Here is a 22,827-nt window from a genome sequence, read left to right on the forward strand (position 1 = left end):
TCAGTTCGTTTAGTGGCCAGCTAAGTTTGTTATCATGGTCAAATTACTGGCCGGGGGGCCCCCATTGATTTTGTTAGTCAGTTTCACTCAATTATCATATTAAACACGGCAAACATTTCTCTCCACCCTATGGCAAAATGTGTAGAATTGTAGTAAATCAGCTATTTAACAGCTAATTTTCCTCTCCGTGCCATAGAAAAATTAGTAGAATGTCATGAAATTTCTTCTAAAATTGCTAAATGGCAATATGTGTAGAATCGCAGAAAACTTGCTTTAAAACTGCAGCATTTTCTCTACACCCCATGGCAAAATGTGTAGAATTGCAGGAAATTAACTCTAAAACTTTGTTTATTGAACCTTTATGTTGACAGGGAAGTCATACTGAGACTAGGTTATCTTTACAGATAAGCTCTGCATAAATACATAGGACGTTTCTGCATGACTGCTTTGTAGAGTTATATACAAAGATGCCCAACCCACTTTTTGATACCAAACCCAGTGGTGGGTTCTATAACCATCACCAGTATTAAACCTAAAGGCAAAGTGTAGATGCTGCTACATTCACATAGATTATACTGCCCATAATCTAAAATAGACATAAAAGTGGTCTGGACAATTTCCTTCCTTTTAAAAGGATTGGACCTTTTTTTCAAATTTTTGCCTAAAATGACATACCCAAATCTAAATGCCTGTAGCTCGGGACCTGAAACAAGGATATGCATATTCTTGATACCATTTGAAAGGAAACAGTTTGAAGTTTGTGTAAATGTGAAATAAATGTAGAAGAATATAACACATTACATCTGGTAAAAGATAATACAAAGAAAAAAACATGCGTCACAAATCAGAGCAAGATTACTGAATGTAAGTACATTATTTACCTTCAGAGGTGAACGTATCAAACCAGTTGCCGTTTTTTTGTTGTTGTGAACTCTCCTCAAACAATAACATGGTATTTTTCACTGTAATAGCTACTGTACATTGGACAGCGCAGTTAGATTAACAAAAATGTAAGCTTTCTGCCCATATAAAACATGTCTAAGTTAGCTCAACCGTCTCACAGGGGGGGGGGACGACGACACACCGATCCCGTAGAGGTTAACAAAAGTCAGACATGCTTTGTTTATGTAAACACAAGACACTGGACAGAGATATGGCATTTTTATTTACAACTCTGCCTAGAAGGCCAGCATCCTGGAGTCACCTCTTCACTGTTGACGTTGAGACGGGTGTTTTGTGGTTTCTATTTCATGAAGCTGCCAGTTGAGGACTTGTGAGGTGTCTGTTTCTCAAACTAGACACTCCAATGTACTTGTCCTCTTGCTCAGTTGTGCACCGGGGCCTCCCACTCCTCTTTCTATTCTGTTAAACATACATATACATATATTTTACAGCATTACCAATGTTATTTATATAGATTGTAAGCTCGGGGCACCCCTTTTTGTACCTCAAGGAACTCAGATTTGACCCCATTTACCTTGATGGCCTGAGTTCTGTCATTGAGATAATAATGAAACCATCCGCAAGCATCAGTACCGAACCTTATTGACAACAGCATATTCAACAGAATGACATGGTTCTACAGTATCAAAAGCCTTTGACAAGTCTACAAACATGGCAGCATAATTCTTTCTATCATCTAACAAGTCGTAGTGGTGCTATGTTTAGGTATTGAATCAATCCGGACTGATTAACATTAAGAATACCGTTTACACATACTAAATAAGATAGCTGCTTCTTGATGAAAGATAAGGAAGCCTCGAAATGGGTCGATAATTATCAAGATCTCTATACTACCCCCACCCATGTGGAGTGGTGGCACAAAAATTGCTTTCCACACTTCTGGAATATGTCCTGATACTAAAGTTAAATTTAAAAAAGTGTGTTACTGAGCCAGCAATGATGGGGGGCTGCATACTTAAGCAAATATGGGTCCAAATTGTCAGCCCCTAATGACTTCTTGGTGTCGATAGCTAATAAGGTAGCAGGTACTTCAGTGTCTATGACCTGCCGAAGAGAAAACACCTTGACTACTTAAAATTTTTATTTTGCAATGTGTGTGGGACTTGGATGAGGGTATGAAGACCCCGCGAGCACCTGCGGACCCTCATGATGAGTTCCGATTTTTTTGTGGCCCCCATCTCCATCAAAGTTGCCCATCCCTGGCCTAACTGCTGTGACCGATTAGATGTAAAAAATCATAGCAACCTATCCAATCTCTGACCAGGGCTGGGCCCCACTGTCCTTATCTCAACTGATGTACTTATAGTAGGCTACAGTGGGTCACAAATGTAATCATAGAGAACAAATCTGCTTTGTAGTTTTTAGGAGAGCTATATTACCGGTACACACTACTAATCCCAAGATCCTCAGTGGAGGGCGTGATTTCCGAGGTCTGTGTTGCTAGGGGGAAGGGAAGGTGGTGCTGGGGACCTGTTGGAAATGACGGGAGAAGAAATCCGATTTCAATATAAAGACCAAAACAGTTACGCCTGGAATATAGCAAAGAAACGTCACCAGACCTGCGTGCTAAGGGTGTGTGCTAGTTCAAATGTATATTCATGCATTCAAACAATGCATCGTTGCGGTGTGTGAAAGATTCGCTGTCCAGCTTGCTAGCTAACTCAGTTGTGTTGGTGCACTTATCCCCACCTCTCCGGCTAGCAGCTGGCTAACTAACTAACTAGTTAGTTAATCGAAAATCGATTCTAGTGTCTTCACCAAATAATCAGAGCTAGTTAGCAAGTCTACATTTTTATGGATATAACAATGACTGCTTGTTCTGTTGTAGCAAGCAAATTTGCTAACAGTTGGCTAACTGGCTAGACTCAAATTAGCCAGCTAACGTTAATTAGCATGCTAGGTAATTGATCTAGTTTTGAGGACAGCACCCATGCTGTCACTGACTAAGTAGCTTGCATTTCAAAAACACCAGGTGGCTTTCAGATTAATATGAACTTTGTTATTCATTTGAGTATACTGTGGATTAACAATTTAAAACATGAACATAGCTAGTTAGGGGATATGCCATTCAATGCGTGTGATTTATAATCCTACAAATCCCTGGTATCACGCCCTATTTAATACTAAATTCATAGTCAGTGCTAGGACTGAGAGTACAATAACAAAGTTTACAATTCACTTTGATTGCCAATAACACACAAGGTATGCAAACTAGTATGCAATGAGTCTTCTCCCCTTTATAAAAATGATTGACAAGACCTGTATACCCAACCATAGGGTGTGAATAACCATGGAGACCTTGATAAGTGCGGTGGCCCCTCGGTCCCCAGCGCCGGTGAAGAAAGCCTCGGAGGTGGATTTCCGGTCGGGGGTCATGCTGGAGCAGCTGTCGTCTCAGGTGTCTGAGCTGGTCACCCTGGAGCAGGGGGACTTTGGGGACCAACTGGCCCTGGAGGTCCACACGGCCAAAGACTTTATCTTCAACATGCTGGGTAAAGCTCATAGTAACAGAATGTGTTGTGACACACTGAGGTTAACATTCTGAAATCATTAGATGGTAAAATATGTATGGTATACATTTATGATTCACATTTATTTTATATATTGTGTGTTTGGTGAACACTTTTAAGTTATGTGATTGTAGTGTGTAGCAGTGGAGGCTTCTGAGGGGAGGAAGTCTCACAATAAGGGCCGAATGGTATCAAACGAATGATGTTTGATTCCAGCCATTACCCTCCATTTCAGCCATTATTATTACCTGTCCTCCCCTCAGCAGCCTCCACTGGTGTATAGCCTATTCATGAGAAGGACAGATAGAAGAAAGGTGTTGGCTGTGTTTATGTTGTGTGTCATACCCCTGATATACATTACTTTTCAGCCAGGTGAAGTGTGGTTGTTTGTCCAATAGGTGGCACTCTTCCCTCTCTTCACTGCCACTGCCCGCCCCTAAGCTCTCTCCTTTTCTCTCCTCTCTCCCTGCCTGTCCCAGTGCAACTGGAACCAAGCCTCTTTGGCCTGTATCCCTCCCTGCATGTCCCTCACTTTGCTCTTTCTTTCCTTCTCTCTCTCGTGGCTTGTTTGTGGATCATGTGCAGCTTGAGAGGGAAGCACAATGCAAACAGTCTAACTGGCTGTAAGTCCACTCTCCCCGTCCATCTCTAAATCCACTCTCCCTGTTCATCCCCATGTAACAATAGCTGTGAATAGGAGCCACTATTGGCATGGGTGTATTGTTTGCCCAAGAATATCATAGCTGACAGCCAACCCTCCTCCTGTGTCTCTCTGTATCTTCTGCTAATCAAGTCAGATATTGGATAAGGTCTCTGCTTCTCCTACTTTGGTTCTGTGCTTGCTAGTCTAGCATCCTCTTTTCTCTCTCTCGCCCTCTTTCTCTCTCGCTCTTTTTGTCTCTCTTTGTCTCTTGCTCTCTTTCTCAATCTCTTTCTTGGTCCCCCCCCCCCTCTCCCCTCTCTCTCTCTCGCTCACAAACACTTAACCCTCTACCCCAATTTAGTGACTCTCCCTGCCCTCACTGTGTAGCCAAATCTTTTCCTACCGGTGCTCCACATTCTTTCTTAACTCATGTGTCCTCACACCGCCACCTTTTTTTGCTTCATTTCCTGGCTCCTTTTCTTCTTCTTCTCCCACTCGCTGTCTCCATTGACAGTCAGACTGACAGCTAAAAGCTGCTCTTAAACACTTCGCAGCGGGGGGGGTTTTCCTACAGTCTAGGTCCCTGTATGGCAGCCAAAGGATGCAATCTATTTCTCCCATCACCCCCCCCCCCCCCCTCTCTCTTTCTCTCTCTCTATCTGCTGTTTCATTCCTAACTCTGCTAGAGAATGTGAGTGTCGGGTGTGTGATTGTGTTAATGCACTGTGTTCATTAGCTACAGTAGTAGCACTGCCACTTGTATTCTTACCAAGGACCCTGAAGAGGATGGAGCCTAGGCATTTCAAAGGGAATATCTGCCCAGCTACTAGGAATGTTGAAATGGGCCCTTTATATGGAACACTTGGAGTGTGTGTGTGTGTGTGTGTGTGTGTGTTTGTATATCTCTATGTGTATAAGTGTTGTCACGATACCCGACCAGGTTTAGGATACCGAAGCAATACTCAATACCGAAACGATACCGTGGCAAAAAACACTGAACAATGTTGATAACTGGTAGAACAGAATATCTTCTATATTAAATGTCTTCCCAAAATAAAACACCATGTTAAATAACAGAAGAATTACCTCAATTTCCCTTATGCAAAACCATGTGTTTTAAAAAGTAATTTGATACATATCAGGGTGGATTTGCTCATCTATGGCCATAATATTGGTTCAAATTACATTCATTAGACCTGCAATTGTTTCATTACAGCTAAATAATTGAATGTATTAAATGAATAGTTTAGTTCCAAAACAACGTTAAAAAAAACCCACTGACGCTCATTTCTGAAACTTTTACGTTGAAATAGTCTAGACGCCATAGAAATACAATTGAATTTACCCAGCATACTACGAGTCCCAGGGTGCAATGCTCCGCCCAGGGCTGCTGGCTGGCTCGTGGCTACTGCTAGTAAGCCTAGACAAATGCTAAGTAGTCAAAATATATTGTTGTCAAGTTATGAGTGCATTTCACATTGCACAACCCAAAATTAATCCCATTATAATACCCAAATGAATGTCATGCTGAATATATGTTTATGTCGTTGTCACTCAAAAATAATTCAAATTTACTAGAATAACAACGTAAATGCAAATGTCGTATAAAATAGTTTGCTTTATTTCGTTTTGCTTGGAACTGAACCTCCCTTCCATTGCACTGCTTTGTATCATGTTTTGCTTAATTGCTCATCTGCCCTCTTCTGCTCTGTAATCAAAGTATTCCCATAGTTTTTCGTCGGCAGCCAGTTTTGTCGACAAGCTGCAGGCGAGGAGATACGATGTTTTGGTTTCAAGAAGCCACGCTGTCGATATTGTCTCTCTAAAGTGTTTTGCATTGTGTCAGCTGCATGGGCATCCTGGCTAACTACTGCCCCCTTGAAGATTTAGACAAATTACTAGACAGACTTGGACCTCTATCCATATATGAGGTGAGACACATTTGACAGAAGTACCGAAAGTTAGAAAAATTCTAGTACCGAACCGTTTTTCATGTTCTAGTATTGAAAATACTAGCGTTTCCGAAATACCGTGCAACAGTAGTGTGTGTGTCTGTGCATATAATGTGTTTGACATCCTTTCTAGTTGGGTCTGTTTTATAAAGATTTCTCTAGCCTAGTTTAAGCAGCAGGTGGCTCCCCACTGGCCATTAAGAGCTGACAGAGATGGAGAGGGAGAGTAGAGAGATTGCACCACACAGGGAAGCAGCTGCACAGATCCAAGGAAGGAAAAAACTCTTTCTTTGCCCAGTAGCTCCTTAGTTAACTGTTTTAGGCTAGCCTGTAGCATGCCTTTGGAAAGAAAATGCCTCCAATACTCCCACAGGACTATATGGGTCAGTGGGAATGCAGAAATGTAGAATAATGACAAACAAACAGTGCATTCGGGATGTATTCAGACCCCTGCCTTTTTTTCACATTTTGTTATGTTACAGCCTTATTATCAAATATATGATGTATTTTGTGTACACAATACCCCATAACGACAAAGCGATAACAGGTTTTTATATTTTTTTGCAAATGTATTAAAAATTGAGAAAACCCCCCACCATTTACATAAGTATTCAGACCCTTTGCTATGAGACTCGAAATTGAGCTCAGGTTCATCCTGTTTTCGTTGAGCATCCTTGAGATGGTCCTACAATTCAATTGATTGGACATGATTTGGAAAGGCACACACCTGTCGATATAAGGTCACCACAGTTGACAGTTCATGTCAGAACAAAAACCAAACCATGAGATCGAAGGAATTGTCCTTAGAGCTCCGAGACAGGATTGCGTCGGCACAGATCTGGGGAATTGTACCAAAACAATTCTGCAGTATTGAAGGTCCCCAAGAACACAGTGGCCTCCATCATTCTTAACCACCAAGACTCTTCCTAGAGCTGGCCGCCTGGCCAAACTGAGCAATCGGGGGAGAAGGGAACCCGATAGTCACTCTGACAGAGCTCTAGAAGGACAACCATCTCTGCAGCACTCCACCAATCAGGCCTTTATGGTAGAGTGGCCAGATGGACGCCACTCCTCAGTAAAAAGCACATGACAGCCTGCTCAGAGTTTGTTAAAAGGCACCCAAAGACTCTCAGACCATGAGAAACAAGATTCTCTGGTCTGATGAAACCCAGATTGAACTCTTTGGCCTGAATGCCAAGCGTCACATCTGGAGGAAACCTGGCACCATCCCTAAGGTGAAGCATGGTGGTGGCAGCATCATGCTGTGGGGATGTTTTTCAGCGGCAGGGACTGGGAGACTAGTCAGGATCGAGGGAAAGATGAATGGAGAAAATAGCTGTGCAGCGACGCTCCCCATCCAACCTGACAGAGCTTAAGAGGATCTGCAGAGAAGAATGGGAGAAGCTCCCCAAATTCAGGTGTGCATCATACCCAAGAAGACTTGAGGCTGTCAAAGGTGCTTCATCAAAGTTCTCAGTAAAAGGTCTGAGTACTTATGTAAATGTGAAATTTCAGTTTATTTTTAGTACATTGCAAAAATCTAAACCCTCTTTTTGCTTTGTCATTATGGGGTATTGTGTGGATTGATGATGGGGGGAAAAAACTATTTCATCCATTTTAGAATAAGGCTGTAACAAAGTGGAAAGAGTCAAGTGGTCTGACTACTTTCCGAATGCACTGTAACAAGTGATTGTTCTTATTTACAGTAAGAAGTGAGATATCGTCTTGTAAGGTTGTAGGTTCAAGTCTGTCAGATAAAATGCTACAAGTCTTTGCTGAACCAGTAAGTAAACAACAACTTGATTCTAGTGCTTTCTGCTCTGTATACACTGTGAGTAATCCTCCATGTTTCATTTTTCACTTCCCTTCAAAGACAGAAAAATTGACTTGGAGATAAAAAAGGAGAGGAATGACGCCCACTCCTATCAAACTAAAAACAGAATCCTGTTATCGCCATGGGTTCTCTCCCCATCTTCAGCCCCCACTTCGTAGGCTAGTTTTTTTTTACAAACACACCCCTTTTTCATGCGCCTTTGAACACCAGACTACTGGTGACCCCCTTCCCCACAGATCTCATTAAAAGAAGTATTTGTTTTTACCGCTCTATAGCCGTATTAATTCAAACACAAAGAAGGAGAGAGGGGAGAAAAAAGGGGGAAGCTCCATTTCAGATTCGGCCGACTCACCGAGGCACGATAACAAAAGAATGAGGCACAAGTCATGCATTGTCTCGAACACGTCCAGGCGTGCAAAGTCAGGAGGTCGCCTAGAGTTGAGAGACGTAAAGACAAAGCAATAGTGAAACAACCCAAACAAGCTGTTGTTTTGTCTCTTCCCGCCGTGCTTGTTTATTGTTGTCTGCGTGTCGGCTTGACCCCCCCCCCCCCCCAACAGTGGGATCACCCCCTGTATGCAACGACCAATCAGAGAAAAGCGTATTCGGAAGGGGACTCTTCTGGACAGATGGGCCCACATGTTGGGGTTCCGTAGGTGGGAAAATATCTCGGTGTTAACCTTCACCTACACTGTCCTATAGGATCAAAATCCACTTACTATTATCTTATTCAAAAGTGACAGATATGCAAAACATTTTGGTTTTCAAGGTCATCGCCTATTTTAAGGACATTGAATACTATTTTGTATTTTCTGTACCTCACTTAGCCTTCACTAAGATCAAGCTAGATTCATTAAAAGTCTATGTGTGTGTGTGTTTATTTTGGCAGCGATGTCAACACGACTGAATCTGAATGTAAATTGACCGTTGTTTGATTGTGTGACTGGGCTGTAGCAGCTAAGTTGTTACGCCTGTGTTCAGGTAATGATCGATTGTGCAATGGATGATGACCGCTTTCAACTCTCCCATTGAGCTAGTGTCCTCAGTGCGTCACACACACACTTTTTGACTAATGCCGCCTACGGTCCACTTTAGCTCTCAGGCAGCAGTTTTCTCTTTTCCTCTCTCTCTCTCTCTCTCTCTCTCTCTCGCTCATATACACAGTGTACAAAACATTAGGAACACCTGCTCTTTCCAGGACAGACTGACCAGGTGAAAGCTATGATTGTGTGTGTGCCATTCAGAGGGCGAACGGGCAAGACAGTGTCTTTTGAACAGGGTATGCTAGTAGGTGCCAGGCGCACCTGTTTGAGTGTGTCAAGAACTACAACGCTTGTGGGTTTTTCACGCTCAACTGTTTCCTATGTGTATCAAGAATGGACCACCACCCAAAGGACATCCAGCCAACGACAGGCCAGTACTCGAAAATGGTTAATTGATTAAAGAGCATAAAGGAGGAAAACACAAATTGTACATAGCAACAGATGGGCTATAGTTCGTCAACTGACAGTCCAGTACGAAAGGTTGCTGGATCGAATCCCCGAGCTGACATGGTCAAAATCTGTCTTCTGCCCCTGCGCAAGGCAGTTATCCCACTGTTCCCCAGGCACCGATGATGTCGGTTAAGGCCACTTTAGGTCAGTCAATCTGGAAAATTTCAAGAACTATGAAAGTTTCTTCAAGTGCAGTCGCAAAAACCATCAAGCGCTATGATGAAACTGGCTCTCATGAGGACCGCCACAGGAAAGGAAGACCCAGAGTTACCTCTCCTGCAGAAGATAAGTTTGAGTTACCAGCCTCAGAAATCGGCAATTAACTGCGCCTCAGATTGCAGCCCAAATAAATGCTTCACAGAGTTCAAGTAACAGACACATCTCAACATCAACTGTTCAGAGGAGACTGCGTGAATCAGGCTTTCACGGTCAAATTGCTGCAAAGAAACCAGTACTAAAGGACACCAATAAGAAGAAGAGACTTGCTTGGGCCAAGAAACACGAGCAATGGACATTAGACTGGTGGAAATTTGTCCTTTGTTCTGATGAGTCCAAATGTGAGATTTTTGGTTAGTAGGTGAGAGTAGGTGAACTGATGATCTCTGCATGTGTGGTTCCCACCGTGAAGCATGGAGGAGGTGGTGTAGGGGTGCTTTCCTGGTGACACTGTCTGTGATTTATTTAGAAATCAAGGCACACTTAACCAGCATGACTACCACAGCATTCTGCAGCAAAACAACATCCCATCTGGTTTGTGCTTAGTCCCACTATCATTTGTTTTTCAACCAGACAATGACCCAACACACCTCCAGGCTCTAAGGGCTATTTGACCAAAAAGGAGAGTGATGGAGTGCTGCAGCAGAGGATCTTGCCTCCACAATCACCTGACCTCAACCCGATTGAGATTGTTTGGGATAATTTTGACTGCAGAGTGAAGGAAAAGCAGCCAACAAGTGCTCAGCATATGTGGGAACTCTCTCAAGGAAAAGCATTCCAGGTGAAGCTGGTTGAGAGAATGCCAAAAGTGTGCAAAGCTGTCATGAAGGCAAAAGGTAGCCACCTTGTCAAAGTAGCCAAATATTTTTTGATTTGTCTTTTTTGGTTACTACATGATTCCATATGTGTTATTTCATAGTTTGTATTCACTATTCTACAATGTAGAAAATAGTCAAATAAAGAAAACTGTTGAATGACTGGTACTTTTGACTGGTACTGTGTATATATGCACATACTGATTATATAAAACCTTATAAACGTCCTATATTTTTTTATTTTTTTTACTGAATCACTTTTAATGTACATAAAAAAGCAATTTGACATTTACTTCATGTGAAAACCCAAACGGATGTATCATAGTCATAACACAATGCGTTTTTATTTATTTTTAAGCTTACATCGATCCCCGAACACAGTCCATCGCTCCATTAAACTCTGTACTACAGCATTTGAACACAAACACATTTTAATGTTTCGATCACCTTCGTTTTGCGGCCTGGTGTTTGATAGATAGCCCCTGACCCTCTTCAGCTTCAAAAGAAGGTTTCTCGCATCGACACCCAATTGGATTAGATGAGAACAAAGTCTCCTTCTGTTTAATTTTGAGAATGAGCGAGGCCTATTTTAAGATCTGGAAATGAAAGCTAGGCTAATCTCCGGGCTTGATGTGAACGCATAAACACCGTCAGAGGTGGGGGGGGGGGGTAGCAGGACACACTGACTCTTTTGTGTGTGTTAATCCGTCTCTCTTGAGTCTCAGAGTATGAAAGCTCTGTATTTTAAAAGGAGCAAGGGCTCGATTTTGAGGCTAATCGTTTAGGTTTTAAAAGACTCCGGGTTTGAAGCCGAGCGAGAGTGTTCAATGGCAATTGAATGGCTAAAACGGTCTCTGCTGGAAGGATCTGTGTTACGATTCATTGGATGGTTTGGCCCTACGTCTTTGTTATAGAGAAGGCCTCCTGTCTGACATCCCAACCTTTCCTATTGTGAGTCGACGTGTTTACACAGCTACTCTTACCCTGTCTCTCTCTTACGGTACATCCCTTCTCTCATCTTTTCACTTTTTTTGGCACCTGTATTTACATTTTAGTCATTTATCCAGAGCGACTTAGTGTTAGTGCTTTTAATCTTAATATAGCTAGGTTGGACAACCACATCACAGGCACAGAAAGGGGGGAAAAAAGATATCATTATTATTTTTTTATATTTTTTTAATCTCTTTGTGTAGTACTGGCATCCACACCACAAGCATTCCTCTTATACGTTTGTGTGTGTGTCACGATTCCCAGAGTGGCTCTATGGAAATGAGATCTGCTATGCTTGACCTCCCAGAGACCCACTGGTGGATGCATAACACTGTGGCTGTTTTGAATGGGAAATAGATGAATTAATTATAGTAGTCAAACACAGTGAGTTAAGTCCTGGTTTCAAAACGTTCAAGTCCATGCACTGTAGTATTTCTCAGCCCAGCTTCAAGGCTTTATTGGAGCCTCACCTAAGCTAAGCTGGTGTCCACGACCTTTGTGTCTAGACTTTGCGTCTAGTCACGACCTGGTGTGGGTTTTGTACCCCCCCCCCCCCGCTCTCTCCCACGTTCCACCTCGCGCTCTCTCACGTTCCTCTGCATGCTGTAGTATGTTCTTCTGCTTCCCATTTGACCCAATTGATCAACTCTAGAGATAGACCCAAAACAGATCAGAGGATGTTTCTGCTTGCCGACTCTGCCCTTTGTCTGTCTGCCTGGAAGATATTTTCTCTCCCTCAGCTCTTCTCAGCTTCTCTCAATGTTTGGGAAGAACTGACAGATTTTGATTTCTATATCTGATTATTTCTCTGCTTTCCTTTTACTGTCAGTATAACACACACTGTAGATAGACACTGTCTTTGAAATAGCTCTCTCTCTCTCACACACACACACAAACACACACACACACACACACACACTCATCGACACAGGGCCTGTAATTGGATGAGAGAAATCGCGTTAGGAGCTTTAGGCTCCAGGCTGCAGTCTCAGTGTCTGCAGTTGGCAGTCGCACCACCCCCACCCCCGACCCCCCTACCCCACCACTGCCTTCATATCGACCTCAGAGCCTCCCTGAGGGGATGGGTATATGGGTGTACTTCAGGTCAAAGTTGACAGCCTGGAAGGCATCACTGGGTCTTAGCCCTGTGTGTGTGAGCGTGCGTACATGCACACTTGAGTGTTGCGAGTGTGTGTGTGTGTGTGGTGTGTGTGTGTGTGTGTGCGCACGGTGAAGATGCATGGTATCATGTGTTGAGAGTGACCTTTTAAGCCTGTCCGGCTCTAATCTTGCTTGACTGGAACACCATAGTTGAGAGCACAATAAAGGGATTTGATTGGGTTCAGTATTTTTCATCAACTCTTTGGGAAAGAGGAGAGTTTTGGTTTGGGCTGGGTGGGGAAGTTGTTTGCCAGAAGCTAGATTGATAGGATGTTATGAATATTCGAAAGCTGTTAGTTTAGACTTTTCTTTATTTTTTCTCTCTCTCACGCACTCTCACAATCTCTTTTCCTTCCTCTCCCTCTCTTACTCATTCCCTCTCACGCTGTCCCTTCCTCCTTTCTCACTCTCTCCCCCCGGTTTCCCCTCTGTCGGAGTTATTGCAGTTTGCTCAGTCATTTTGGCTGTGTTCAGTAAAGACTCCCCCTAGGAGGATAAAGCCAGGGTTGGTTGAGGACGAGCAGCTAGCGTGGAGAATAACATAAAACCACGCACTGCGCTCACAGAGGGAGCTGTGTAGACCTCATATATTTTTATGTCAATATCGCTACTGCTGTATTTCATGAATGTATGCTTTGCCTTCAGAAGAAATGGAACGGCTCACAAGTATTGTATTTGTTTTTAATGTCATATTACACTCATCCTTTGTGTGTGTGTGTGTGTGTGTGTGTGTGTGTGTGTGTGTGTTCTTCCTCTAGGTCTAGTACAGAAGGTGGACCAGCGTCTCCCAGTGGCCAATGAGTACCTGCTCCTGTCTGGGGGGGCCAGGGAGGGGGTCCTGGACCTCAACCCAGAGGAGCTGGGGGACTACGCCAAGGGGGCCGACTTCGACCTGGACTTCACCCTCCTGGTGCCGGCGCTCAAGCTCCACGACCGCAACCAGGTTGGTGCAGCAGGCACGGGGATGTGAATCGTACTGCTTGAATGTGTCTACGTTTATTGATGAGAAGTTGTGATGTGTCTTATGGGATGTTTTTACTGTATACTTTCTGATATGGTGATTTTGATGCCAGACTAATCACGAGTATTGCCTCAGGAAAACAAGTATAGCTTAATGCAGCGTCATCTCATGTCAACCAGCCCGTCACCCTAGACATGCGGCAGTCGGCCCCCTGCCACTCCTGGCTGTCCCTGCGTCTGTGTGACCCCACCACTCTGGCCAGGTGGAGCATCTGCTGCCAGGAGGAGAACGGATTACCCCCCGATGAGGAGGAGGAGGATGAAGAGGAAAGGGGAATGGGTCACCAAGTCTCTGGTGCTGTTCCTCCCTCCCTCCATGTAATGCGTTTTCTAACTTCTCTTATTATTCTTTTTTTTTTAAATTGCTTTTAGTTTTATGAAAGTTAATGAAATGTGTGTTGCTTTTAGCTTAGTCTTTTATTGTGTTTTACTGTAAAGTGTGTTGAAATGATTTTAAAGGGATAGTTCAGGTATTGGCAATGCAGGGGTTTTATGTACTTCCTTGGAGTCAGATGAACTTGTGGATACCATTTTTATGTCTTTGCGTCCAGTACGAGGTAGTTCTGCGAGCCAATGCTAACTATCTTAGCGCAAAGATTGGAAGTCTTTGCACTAAGCTAATGCCAAAATTACCCTTTAATTGCACTTGAACTAAAGTTGGGTCATGATTTGATCCCAGTCCCCCCACCAGTCTCTGGATGGGTGCTACTTCTCTCCCGCGCTGGTGGCTGACTGGTTCTGGGGGGTGGTGGGCGAGGCGGTGGACGAGCTGAGACGTTCACCACAGAGAGGCATCCCCATCCCGGAGAGGCTGGAGCGCAACGGGCCCCTGACCACCCTCATTCTTCAGGTAGGGAGTTAGTGTACGTCCCAAATGTCACCCTATATAGTGCTAATAGTAGTGTCTATATAGGGAATAGGAGGCCATAGTTGGCATCTGTATCAATTCCAGAATCCGATTAATTGGCACTAGCAACCATCTCAGCTAGTCGATTCTGGAAAAACTTGTGTTGAACAAATGTATTTACGAAGCCTTTGTTTAACCGGATAAGTAATTCAGAACATCTCTTTTAAATAATTGTGTTTCACAATAAATCGTTCCTACTTCCAGGCGGGGTCCAGCCGAGTGCTCTATGACCTCCTGCCTGTGGTGTCCTTCCGGGGCTGGCCCGCCGTGGCCCAGAGCTGGCTGACGGCCAACCACTTCTGGGACGGGAAGATCACGGAGGAGGAGGCCATCTCTGGGTTCTACCTGCTGCCCTGCCCGGCCCCGCTGGGGGGGAGGCCTGACCGGGAGTGGAGGCTGGCCTTCTCACGCAGCGAGGTGGGTAGTTGGTTAAGTTAGCTTTTTTTACTTTTTTTTTAGTAATTAGCGAGTTCAATAGATTGGGCCTCCTTCCTTCCTTACTTGGCCAGAATGGTTATCTAGCTAGATGTGTTCAATTGCGACTCAGTGATATGACATTGTCACAAGCAGCAGGATGAACCGCAGATATTGCAGATGAGCGTTAGGCAATGCACTCACACAGAGTATATGGCCATGTGCGCGGGTACTCTTCATGCTGCTGCAACGTGATAGCTGCGGGACCAAAACAGCAGAGAAGCCTTCTACTTCATACTCTTAGTTGTTTCGGAAGTCTGCCCGATACTGCTGGGCAATTCCACGGTAACAAAATTACAGTTTGCTGTTTGTCCTGTCATTCTGTTACCAAACTTTGCACCTGCACTGTTTTTCAAGTAAAGATTTTTTTGTCAAAATGTTCAGTGGAAATTGTTAAAAGTTGTCCTTGTGCATAGAGTTGTATGGTTTTGACTTTGCAATCATTAGTTTTTGTTTGACATGCATGCATTTTAAAGTCTCAACATCATTCTGCTGCTGTGGAATTGCCCTGCTATTTATTTTGTGCATTGCCAATTCTACCTTGTAAATGTTAGCTGAAGCTAAAGCGCATGACACGATCAAAAGGCTGTCAAACATCTCATTCCAAAATCATGGGCATTAATATGGAGTTGGATCCATCTTTGCTGCTATAACAGCCTCTACTTTTCTGGGAAGGCTTTCCACTTGATGTTGGAACATTGCTGCAGGGACTTTCTTCCATTCAGACACGAGCATTAGTGAGGTCAGGCACTGATGTTGGGCGATTAGGCCTGGCTTGCAGTCAGCGTTCCAATTCATCCTCAAAGGTGTTCGATGGGGTTGAGGTCAGGGCTCTGTGCAGGCCAGTCAAGTTCTTTCACACCGACAAAACCATTTCTGTATGGACCTCGCTTTGTGCACGGGGGCATTGTCATGCTGAAACAGGAAAGGGCCTTCCCCAAAATGTAGCACAGAATCGTCTAGAATGTCATATGCTGTAGCGTTAGGATTTCCCTTCACTGGAACTAAGGGGCAAAGCCCGAATCATGAAAAACAGCCCCAGACCATTATTCCTCCTCCAATAATCTTTACAGTTGGCACTATGTATTCTGGCAGGCATCGTTCTCCTGGCATCTGCCAAACCCAGATGGTGAATCGTGATTTATCACTCCAAAGAACGCGCTTCCACTGCTCTAGGGTCCAATGGCGGGTGGCTTTACACCACTCCAGCCGACGATCTTATGCTTGTGGGCGGCTACTCGGCCATGGGAACCCATTTCATGAAGTTCTCGACGAACAGTTCTTGTGCTGACGTTGCTTCCAGGGTGATTTTGGAACTCGGAACTGAGTGTTGCAACCGAGGACAGGCATTTAAACTTTTTTTTTTTTTTTTTTTACACACTTCACTCCCGTTCTGTGAGCTTGTGTGGCCTACCACTTTGCAGCTTTGCCGTTGTTGCTCTTAGATGTTTCCACTTCACAATAACAGCACTTACAGTTGACCGGGGTAGCTCTAGCAGGGCAGAAATTTGACAAACTGGCCTGTTGAAAAGGTGTCATGTTGAAAGTCACTGAGTTCTTCAGTACGGGCCATTCGACTGCCAATGTTTGTCTATGGAGATTGCATGGCTGTCTGTTCTATATTATACACCTGTCAGCAACGGGTGGGACTGAAATAGCAGAATCTATTAATTTGAAGGGGTGTCCACATACGTGTGTGTGTGTGTGTGTGTGTGTGTGTGTGTATATAGTGGAAGTACAAGTTCAACTTTAAATATGTTAAATATGTTCAGGTTGAACTTTGAATATGTCTTCTAAATACAGTTGAAAATGAATCAACTGTAACATTTAGCTTCAGTATAACATCCATCAGGACTGTCTCTGGTGCTGGTGACATCCAATTTCCCCTTGTTGGTTGAATAAAGTTTATTTGAATTCAATTCAATCTGAACCACTGACTGCCATATCATTGTCTGTCTCCAGGTTCAGCTGAAGAAGTGCATCCCGTTCCCCATGGCCCAGGCCTTCCAGGCAGCCAAGGCTGTCCTCTCCCGCCTCCTGGCTCGCCCCCGCACTGGCCTCAGCCCTTACCACCTCCGCACCATCCTCTTCTGGGCCTGTGACCGCCTACCCCCCTCCTACCTGTCTTCGCCTGACTCCGACACTCCCGCCCGTCTCCTCCTGGGCCTCCTGGATGACCTGGCCCACTGCATCTTGGGTAAGAACTGTCCCAACTACTTCCTGCCCCAGTGCAACATGCTGGAGCACCTGTCGGACAGCCAAGCCTTGCTGGTGGCCCGGAAGCTGGCTCACGTCCGCTCAGACCCCACCGAGCACCTCCGGGCGGCCCTGGACCAGGCACAGCAGGCAGGCCAGCTCAAGAGGAAGGCGGCGGGCGCCACCAACGGGCATGGCGGGTCACCTGGCCACAGGTACCCGGCCAGTGGCATCATCTCACCCTCGGACGACAAGCTGGCCGCCAGGCTGCAGCAGCTGGTGACAGAAAACCCAGGGAAGTCGATTTCTGTGTTTCTCAACCCTGATGATGTCACAAGGCCACACTTCCGCATCGATGACAAATTCTATTGACCTGAGGGTGGTAGCCACACACACACACTCTCACACACAAGTTAAATAGCGGGCCAAATGTTGGCGAGTCAACCAGGATGCCTCGAGGCGCGAAACACTGCCGATCGCTGCTCCCTATACTGCCCCCTCTTGGCGGTGAATGATAACGACGCTAACTAATAAGCGTTAACTCTGACTCTGTTGTAACTATAAGACACTGTACCAAAAAAATCCATATTGCACGCTCCCAAGAAGATGCTAGCTCTAGAGAAACCAGCACACTTCTATCGATTTAGAGACACCGTGACAGAAAAAGTCTTGTCAAGTGGTTACCACGGAGACCACTGCTCTTTATGAAGCTTGCCCTAACGAGATGTTTTTTTTTAATTAGCTGGTGCTACAAAGAAAAGATAATTGTTTTAGAATAAAGAAAGGAGCTGCTGCTTACAAAAGGGTACACCGTTTCATTCTCTTAAGGGTTTATGCTCTTCTCGTCTCTGCACACTGCTAAGAATATTGTATTCCCCCCTTTTTCTGCCCAATCAGAGTGGATGATAGCTGAATAAGAAAAGGGGTATCAAGGAACTATGATGTAACTGAATGTAATTTGGTGTGGGGAAATGTCTTTGAAAAGAGTGTTCTTTCTTCCCTCTTTCTATATTTCTTTTTATCCCTCGTTCTCTCGACCCTCTGCCCCACTCTTTTTAACTCCCTATCTCGCTCGTTCGCTATCTCTCAGGTATTTTGAATGTTTGTTTTCTATGTGACTCCAGACTCCCTCTGGTAGGGTTATGGTCCCCCATATCTACCTGAATGGTATAACCCAGGGCGGTCCTTCCATTTCAACTCTCACTATGTGGCGGAAGGCACCAAAGAGCCACGCTGGAGGGGTGTTTTTCGAGGAGCCTTTGACTCCACCCCATAACAAAAGGTATCTGTATTCACTGACCCAGAGTCAGTCTGTACTGTTAACACTCATATTCCCCACCTTTACAATCCTGACCAACATGCAGATGAGAGATCACCTTATCAATTAGCCTTTTATCCCCTGAACGCTTGAAGAAGTTTCATCAGATAAGGGTCATATCATAGGGGCTATTAACTTAATTCAGTTCCTTTTTATTACAGTCCCCTTTGAAAGTATCTTAAACGGTGAGATGTGGTCATTTAAACGTTGTATGACATAGACCGACTACCTATAAGGAGACCGGTTGCGGAGGAGAGGTGTGAGGCAGGGTTAGCCGCTAACACGGTTGGCCCAATGCTTGATTGTATTCTAATCTCTACGTTACAGCATTACAGTACAGCCATGGCATGGCTAGCTACACCATGTAATCCCCCTGAGGCTGGTGTAAGGGCTATTTGCTTTGTTCTACTTTTTTATTTATTCCGTCTAGTGTGTGTGTGTGTGTGTGTGTTATGATGGGGAGGGTAAGGTTTTTGTTTGAAACCCCCCAAAAAAGTATTTTGTATTGTGTTCTCAGATTTTTAATTGTGAGAGTCTTGACTGGTTTTTGTGATGGTCCCTCCTCCTGCCTAGCAGGCCTGTTTTAATAAGGTGTGTGTGTGATCATTGGACGACTGATCGAGGTCTTTAAATGTGCTGATGTAATGAGGGATGGAACGGGAACTAATGCGCAGCAGGACTCAAGCACGCAAATGTGCTTGAGTTCTACCCATCTACCTTCATCTCGTTCTGTGTGTGGGGGTCTTGGGGGCCCTATCTTGTCCACCCAGATGTGTGCTGTTATCAGGGGGATGGATGGGGAGACAGGCCATCCCCTGGCCCTTTGTAGAGATGAGCCCTAAAGGAAGGTGCCCCTGGGACCTGGGACAGCTGCTTGTCTCTCTCTCTCACTCTCTTCATCCCTCTCTCCGCTCTCCGTACTGCTCCTATCTCTCGATATAATGTATATGTTTCTCTCTCTCCCTCCCGCTCTCCGTACTGCTCCTATCTCTCAATATAATGTATATGTTTCTCTCTCTCTCTCTCTCTGTACTGCTCCTATCTCTCGATATAATGTATATGTTTCTCTCTCTCTCTCCCGCTCTCCGTACTGCTCCTATCTCTCGATATAATGTATATGTTTCTCTCTCTCTCTCCCGCTCTCCGTACTGGTCCTATCTCTCGATATAATGTATATGTTTCTCTCTCTCCCCCGCTGGTTGAATAATGTTAATGAAATATCATGGTGGACATGAATGTTAATTCACACAATATCAGAACACTAGAGGTCAAAGAGAACTGTTATTTAAGATTCTATAGAATTCTACGTTCTCTAGAACGTGCTAGAATCACTGTACTACTGTATTGGTACTACTTGTATACATTGGTATTGCTGTTTGAACAGCATCAGTTAGTGGAGCGATTTAGGAGCTACTAGTGAATTGTGTTGTCACTTCTGTTCTGTATAGCCTTGGTACAGGTGAGTGTGAATATGGACACCTTTCAAACCAAAGCATGTAGTGACGGTTACTATACAGAAGAATGTAGACCCAGACGATAGTTAAGTGTGGGTATGTAAACTGCCAAGTATCAGGTGTGTGTGGTCCTAGCACTTTCATGGTGGGGGTGGGGGGGGGGGGGGTCTTCGACACACCACAGCCCGATGTTGTAAGAATGTTTGTGAACGTTGCAAGAAAACGTATCAACGTTGTCAGGACGTTTTTGAGGCGTCCTTTAGAGATTTTTCTCCTTCCTGAAATGCTCCCCTACGTTTTAAAACACACCAACAGTCCCAACGTTGTGGTGAAGCTGTTTGATAGTTCCTCTAAAGTTTTAAATCCAGTGCTGTTTGAAATATTCACTGTCAAGAGTATCTCTCACGATATACCTTAATCTGCCTAGTTTGTGGGCATAGAAAGTAGTATGAAGCTTGAATCAATATTTAGCCTCTTTCTGTGAAAAATGTAAACACACTTTGATCCTGGTGCAGAATATCAATAGAAAAAGTTAATGGCAGCAGTTCTATGCAATTCTGTACCCAATCTCACTTGGACTGTCTGCCGTAGATTGAGCTGTTGTGCCCTTTTCATCTACAGGGATGTTCATGTTTAAAAGTCTACGTAGAAATCAATTAGTTCTGCCCAGGGTTTCTATACCTATTGAATACGAAATGTGTGTTCGATGATATGACATTATCAAACATTCAGACATCCTTCTCCCATTTGCTTTCCTGTTTGAAATCTGATATCACGTAAGCGTCGGAGACAACTAAGTCATGCATTGATAACGTTGAGGCAATGTGAGGTCACTGTACTGCTTAAACTACTAAACGTTATATTATTTGGTGCTTAAACTACTGCTAATTGTTTTTGATTGAAAATAAACCATGATTGTAACACTTTTTCCCACTGGAATCACTCAATCAATTCAAAATCTAGTTCATCAAAGATATCCCAACCTAATTACGGTATACAAGAGCTGCAGTATCAACGACTCCACTCCATGGCTGGAACTATTTGCACTTTTAACACTTTCCTCTTCCTCCATAAAGTGCAAATGAAGTTGATTTTCTCTTATCATGTGACTGTTACTGCGGTGTTATTTCATTTGGGATGCTTTGAATGATGATCTTGAATGGTACTGCCGTAGCATGAAATAAATCTCGACATCTCAATCCTAACATTTTGACTGTATAACTTCTTTGTGGAATAATGTTAGCCTGGCCCCAGATCTAGTTGTGCTGTAAAAGCCAACTCCTAAGGTGAGTCATGGGTAACTACCTCAACATGGCTGCTGGTGTTAAAACACTGGTGTGTCAACATAAACTTTAATTATCCTAAGCTGCTACTTTAATTATCCTAAGCTGCTACTTTAATTATCCTAAGCTTCTACTTTAATTATCCTAAGCTGCTACTTTAATTATTCTAAGCTCTACTTTAATTATCCTAAGCTTCTACTTTAATTATCCTAACCTGCTACTTTAATGATCCTAATCTGCTACTTTATTTATCCTAAGCTGCTACTTTAATGATCCTAAGCTGCTACTTTAATGATCCTAACTTTCTACTTTAATGATCCTAACTTTCTACTTTAATGATCCTAACCTGCTACTTTATTTATCCTAAGCTGCTACTTTAATGATCCTAAGCTTCTACTTTAATGATCCTAAGCTGCTACTTTAATGATCCTAACTTTCTACTTTAATGATCCTAATCTGCTACTTTATTTATCCTAAGCTGCTACTTTAATTATCCTAACCTGCTACGTAAACAAAGCGTCAGTAATACCACACAGGAACTGACCAATGAAAATCTGTTAAGAAACAGAAAACACAACTCAAATCAAAACCATCCAACAAATGAAACAGCGCTGCTGTTACTTACACCCATCGCTGATGATCCACCCACTTATTTCGCCACGCCCACTTTCAGATACACTTCGCGTCTGCAGTTATCCGTACTTGCTTAAGGTTGGCATGAACAGATCTGGGACCAGGCTAGAAGAACGTTAACATGGTCTGTTGGTACAGTTGGTTCAAGCAACATCAGGGTTTGTTGTTTTGTTCCCTACATGGGCTACATATCGTTGGTGTGCTGGGGGACAAATCTGGCATCAACTGAAAGTACTCACCCCCCTCCATGTTGAGTGTTTTATGACTAGTAGTACTGTAATACAACTAAGTCATTCAAAACGCCTTGTGAATGTCCATTAATACATGGCTGCGGATCTGAAGATAAATTAAAGTCAACCTTTTTTGCGAACCATGTTTATTTTTTCCGGGACTCAACAATTTGCTGGATAATAATGCGTTAATTTGAAGTAACTTGTGATAAACAGGGCAGATTATTTTATCTAATTAGGACATTAAGTAAAAATCCTATCAGTTTGGAATCGAGTTTCCTTCCTTTCGGTCTGGGGAGCTATACAGTGCAGTTCCAACAGAGGGTGCTAGGAGACAGCACTTCTGCCTAAATATAGCACCATGTACTGTCTGTCCAGCTCTGCTCCTCTCAGATAGTCACACTGGGATAAGAACATCAGGAGAGGTTCCAGAGGGGAGAGAAAAGGCATGTGTCTGTGGCCCCGGTACACACTCGCAAACCCACACTAATCTGGACAATTTGCCCTGGTCAAAAGTGACTCCGAAACATACACTCGCAGAGTTGCTTATACACACTGACACACACACACACACACACTCACCCTGACGACCACAGTAGCAATCTGCTGGTCTATTAAGAAGATTACAAGGCCAGGGTCTTTCAGGACTGTGTGACTGGCCTGGCACAGCAATGACCTCACTACCAGTTATATCACCCTAGATCAGCCCTCCAGGCCTGGCTGTTGCCAGATTGG

The 22,827-nt window shown here is 43.9% G+C and overlaps 1 protein-coding gene and 1 long non-coding RNA gene across 3 annotated transcripts; one reads left to right on the top strand and one right to left on the bottom strand.

Annotated features, from left to right (window-relative positions):
• Positions 1 to 1,322: 1,322 nt before the first annotated feature.
• Positions 1,323 to 3,341, bottom strand: LOC109897001 (uncharacterized). The gene is made up of 3 exons (XR_002256170.2): positions 3,262 to 3,341; positions 2,343 to 2,433; positions 1,323 to 1,362 (listed from the first exon to the last, which is right to left on the bottom strand). It is a non-coding gene; the product is annotated as an uncharacterized LOC109897001 (long non-coding RNA).
• On the top strand, positions 2,400 to 21,151 carry tmem102 (transmembrane protein 102). Of its 2 annotated transcripts, none has more exons than XM_020491485.2 (7): positions 2,400 to 2,535; positions 3,241 to 3,455; positions 13,336 to 13,520; positions 13,718 to 13,915; positions 14,289 to 14,447; positions 14,709 to 14,921; positions 16,941 to 21,151. In XM_020491485.2, exons 2-7 carry the CDS (start codon positions 3,254 to 3,256, stop codon positions 17,544 to 17,546), a joined length of 1,563 nt encoding a protein of 520 aa, XP_020347074.1. In that variant the 5' UTR covers positions 2,400 to 2,535; positions 3,241 to 3,253; the 3' UTR covers positions 17,547 to 21,151. The 2 variants fall into 2 exon arrangements, with proteins under 2 accessions (XP_020347074.1, XP_020347073.1); XM_020491484.2 differs by having other exon boundaries at positions 2,401 to 2,535; positions 14,277 to 14,447.
• Positions 21,152 to 22,827: the final 1,676 nt, after the last annotated feature.

The sequence above is a fragment of the Oncorhynchus kisutch genome, linkage group LG9, assembly GCF_002021735.2.
Source record: "Oncorhynchus kisutch isolate 150728-3 linkage group LG9, Okis_V2, whole genome shotgun sequence".
NCBI lineage: Eukaryota > Metazoa > Chordata > Actinopteri > Salmoniformes > Salmonidae > Oncorhynchus > Oncorhynchus kisutch.

Coding starts and splice junctions, on each gene's coding strand:
- tmem102 (XM_020491484.2), top strand. CDS start 3,254: ATGGAGACCTTGATAAGTGCGGTGGCCCCTCGGTCCCCAGCGCCGGTG. Junction 3,456..13,335: donor CTTTATCTTCAACATGCTGG/GTAAAGCTCATA, acceptor TTCTTCCTCTAG/GTCTAGTACAGAAGGTGGAC. Junction 14,448..14,708: donor TGACCACCCTCATTCTTCAG/GTAGGGAGTTAG, acceptor TCCTACTTCCAG/GCGGGGTCCAGCCGAGTGCT.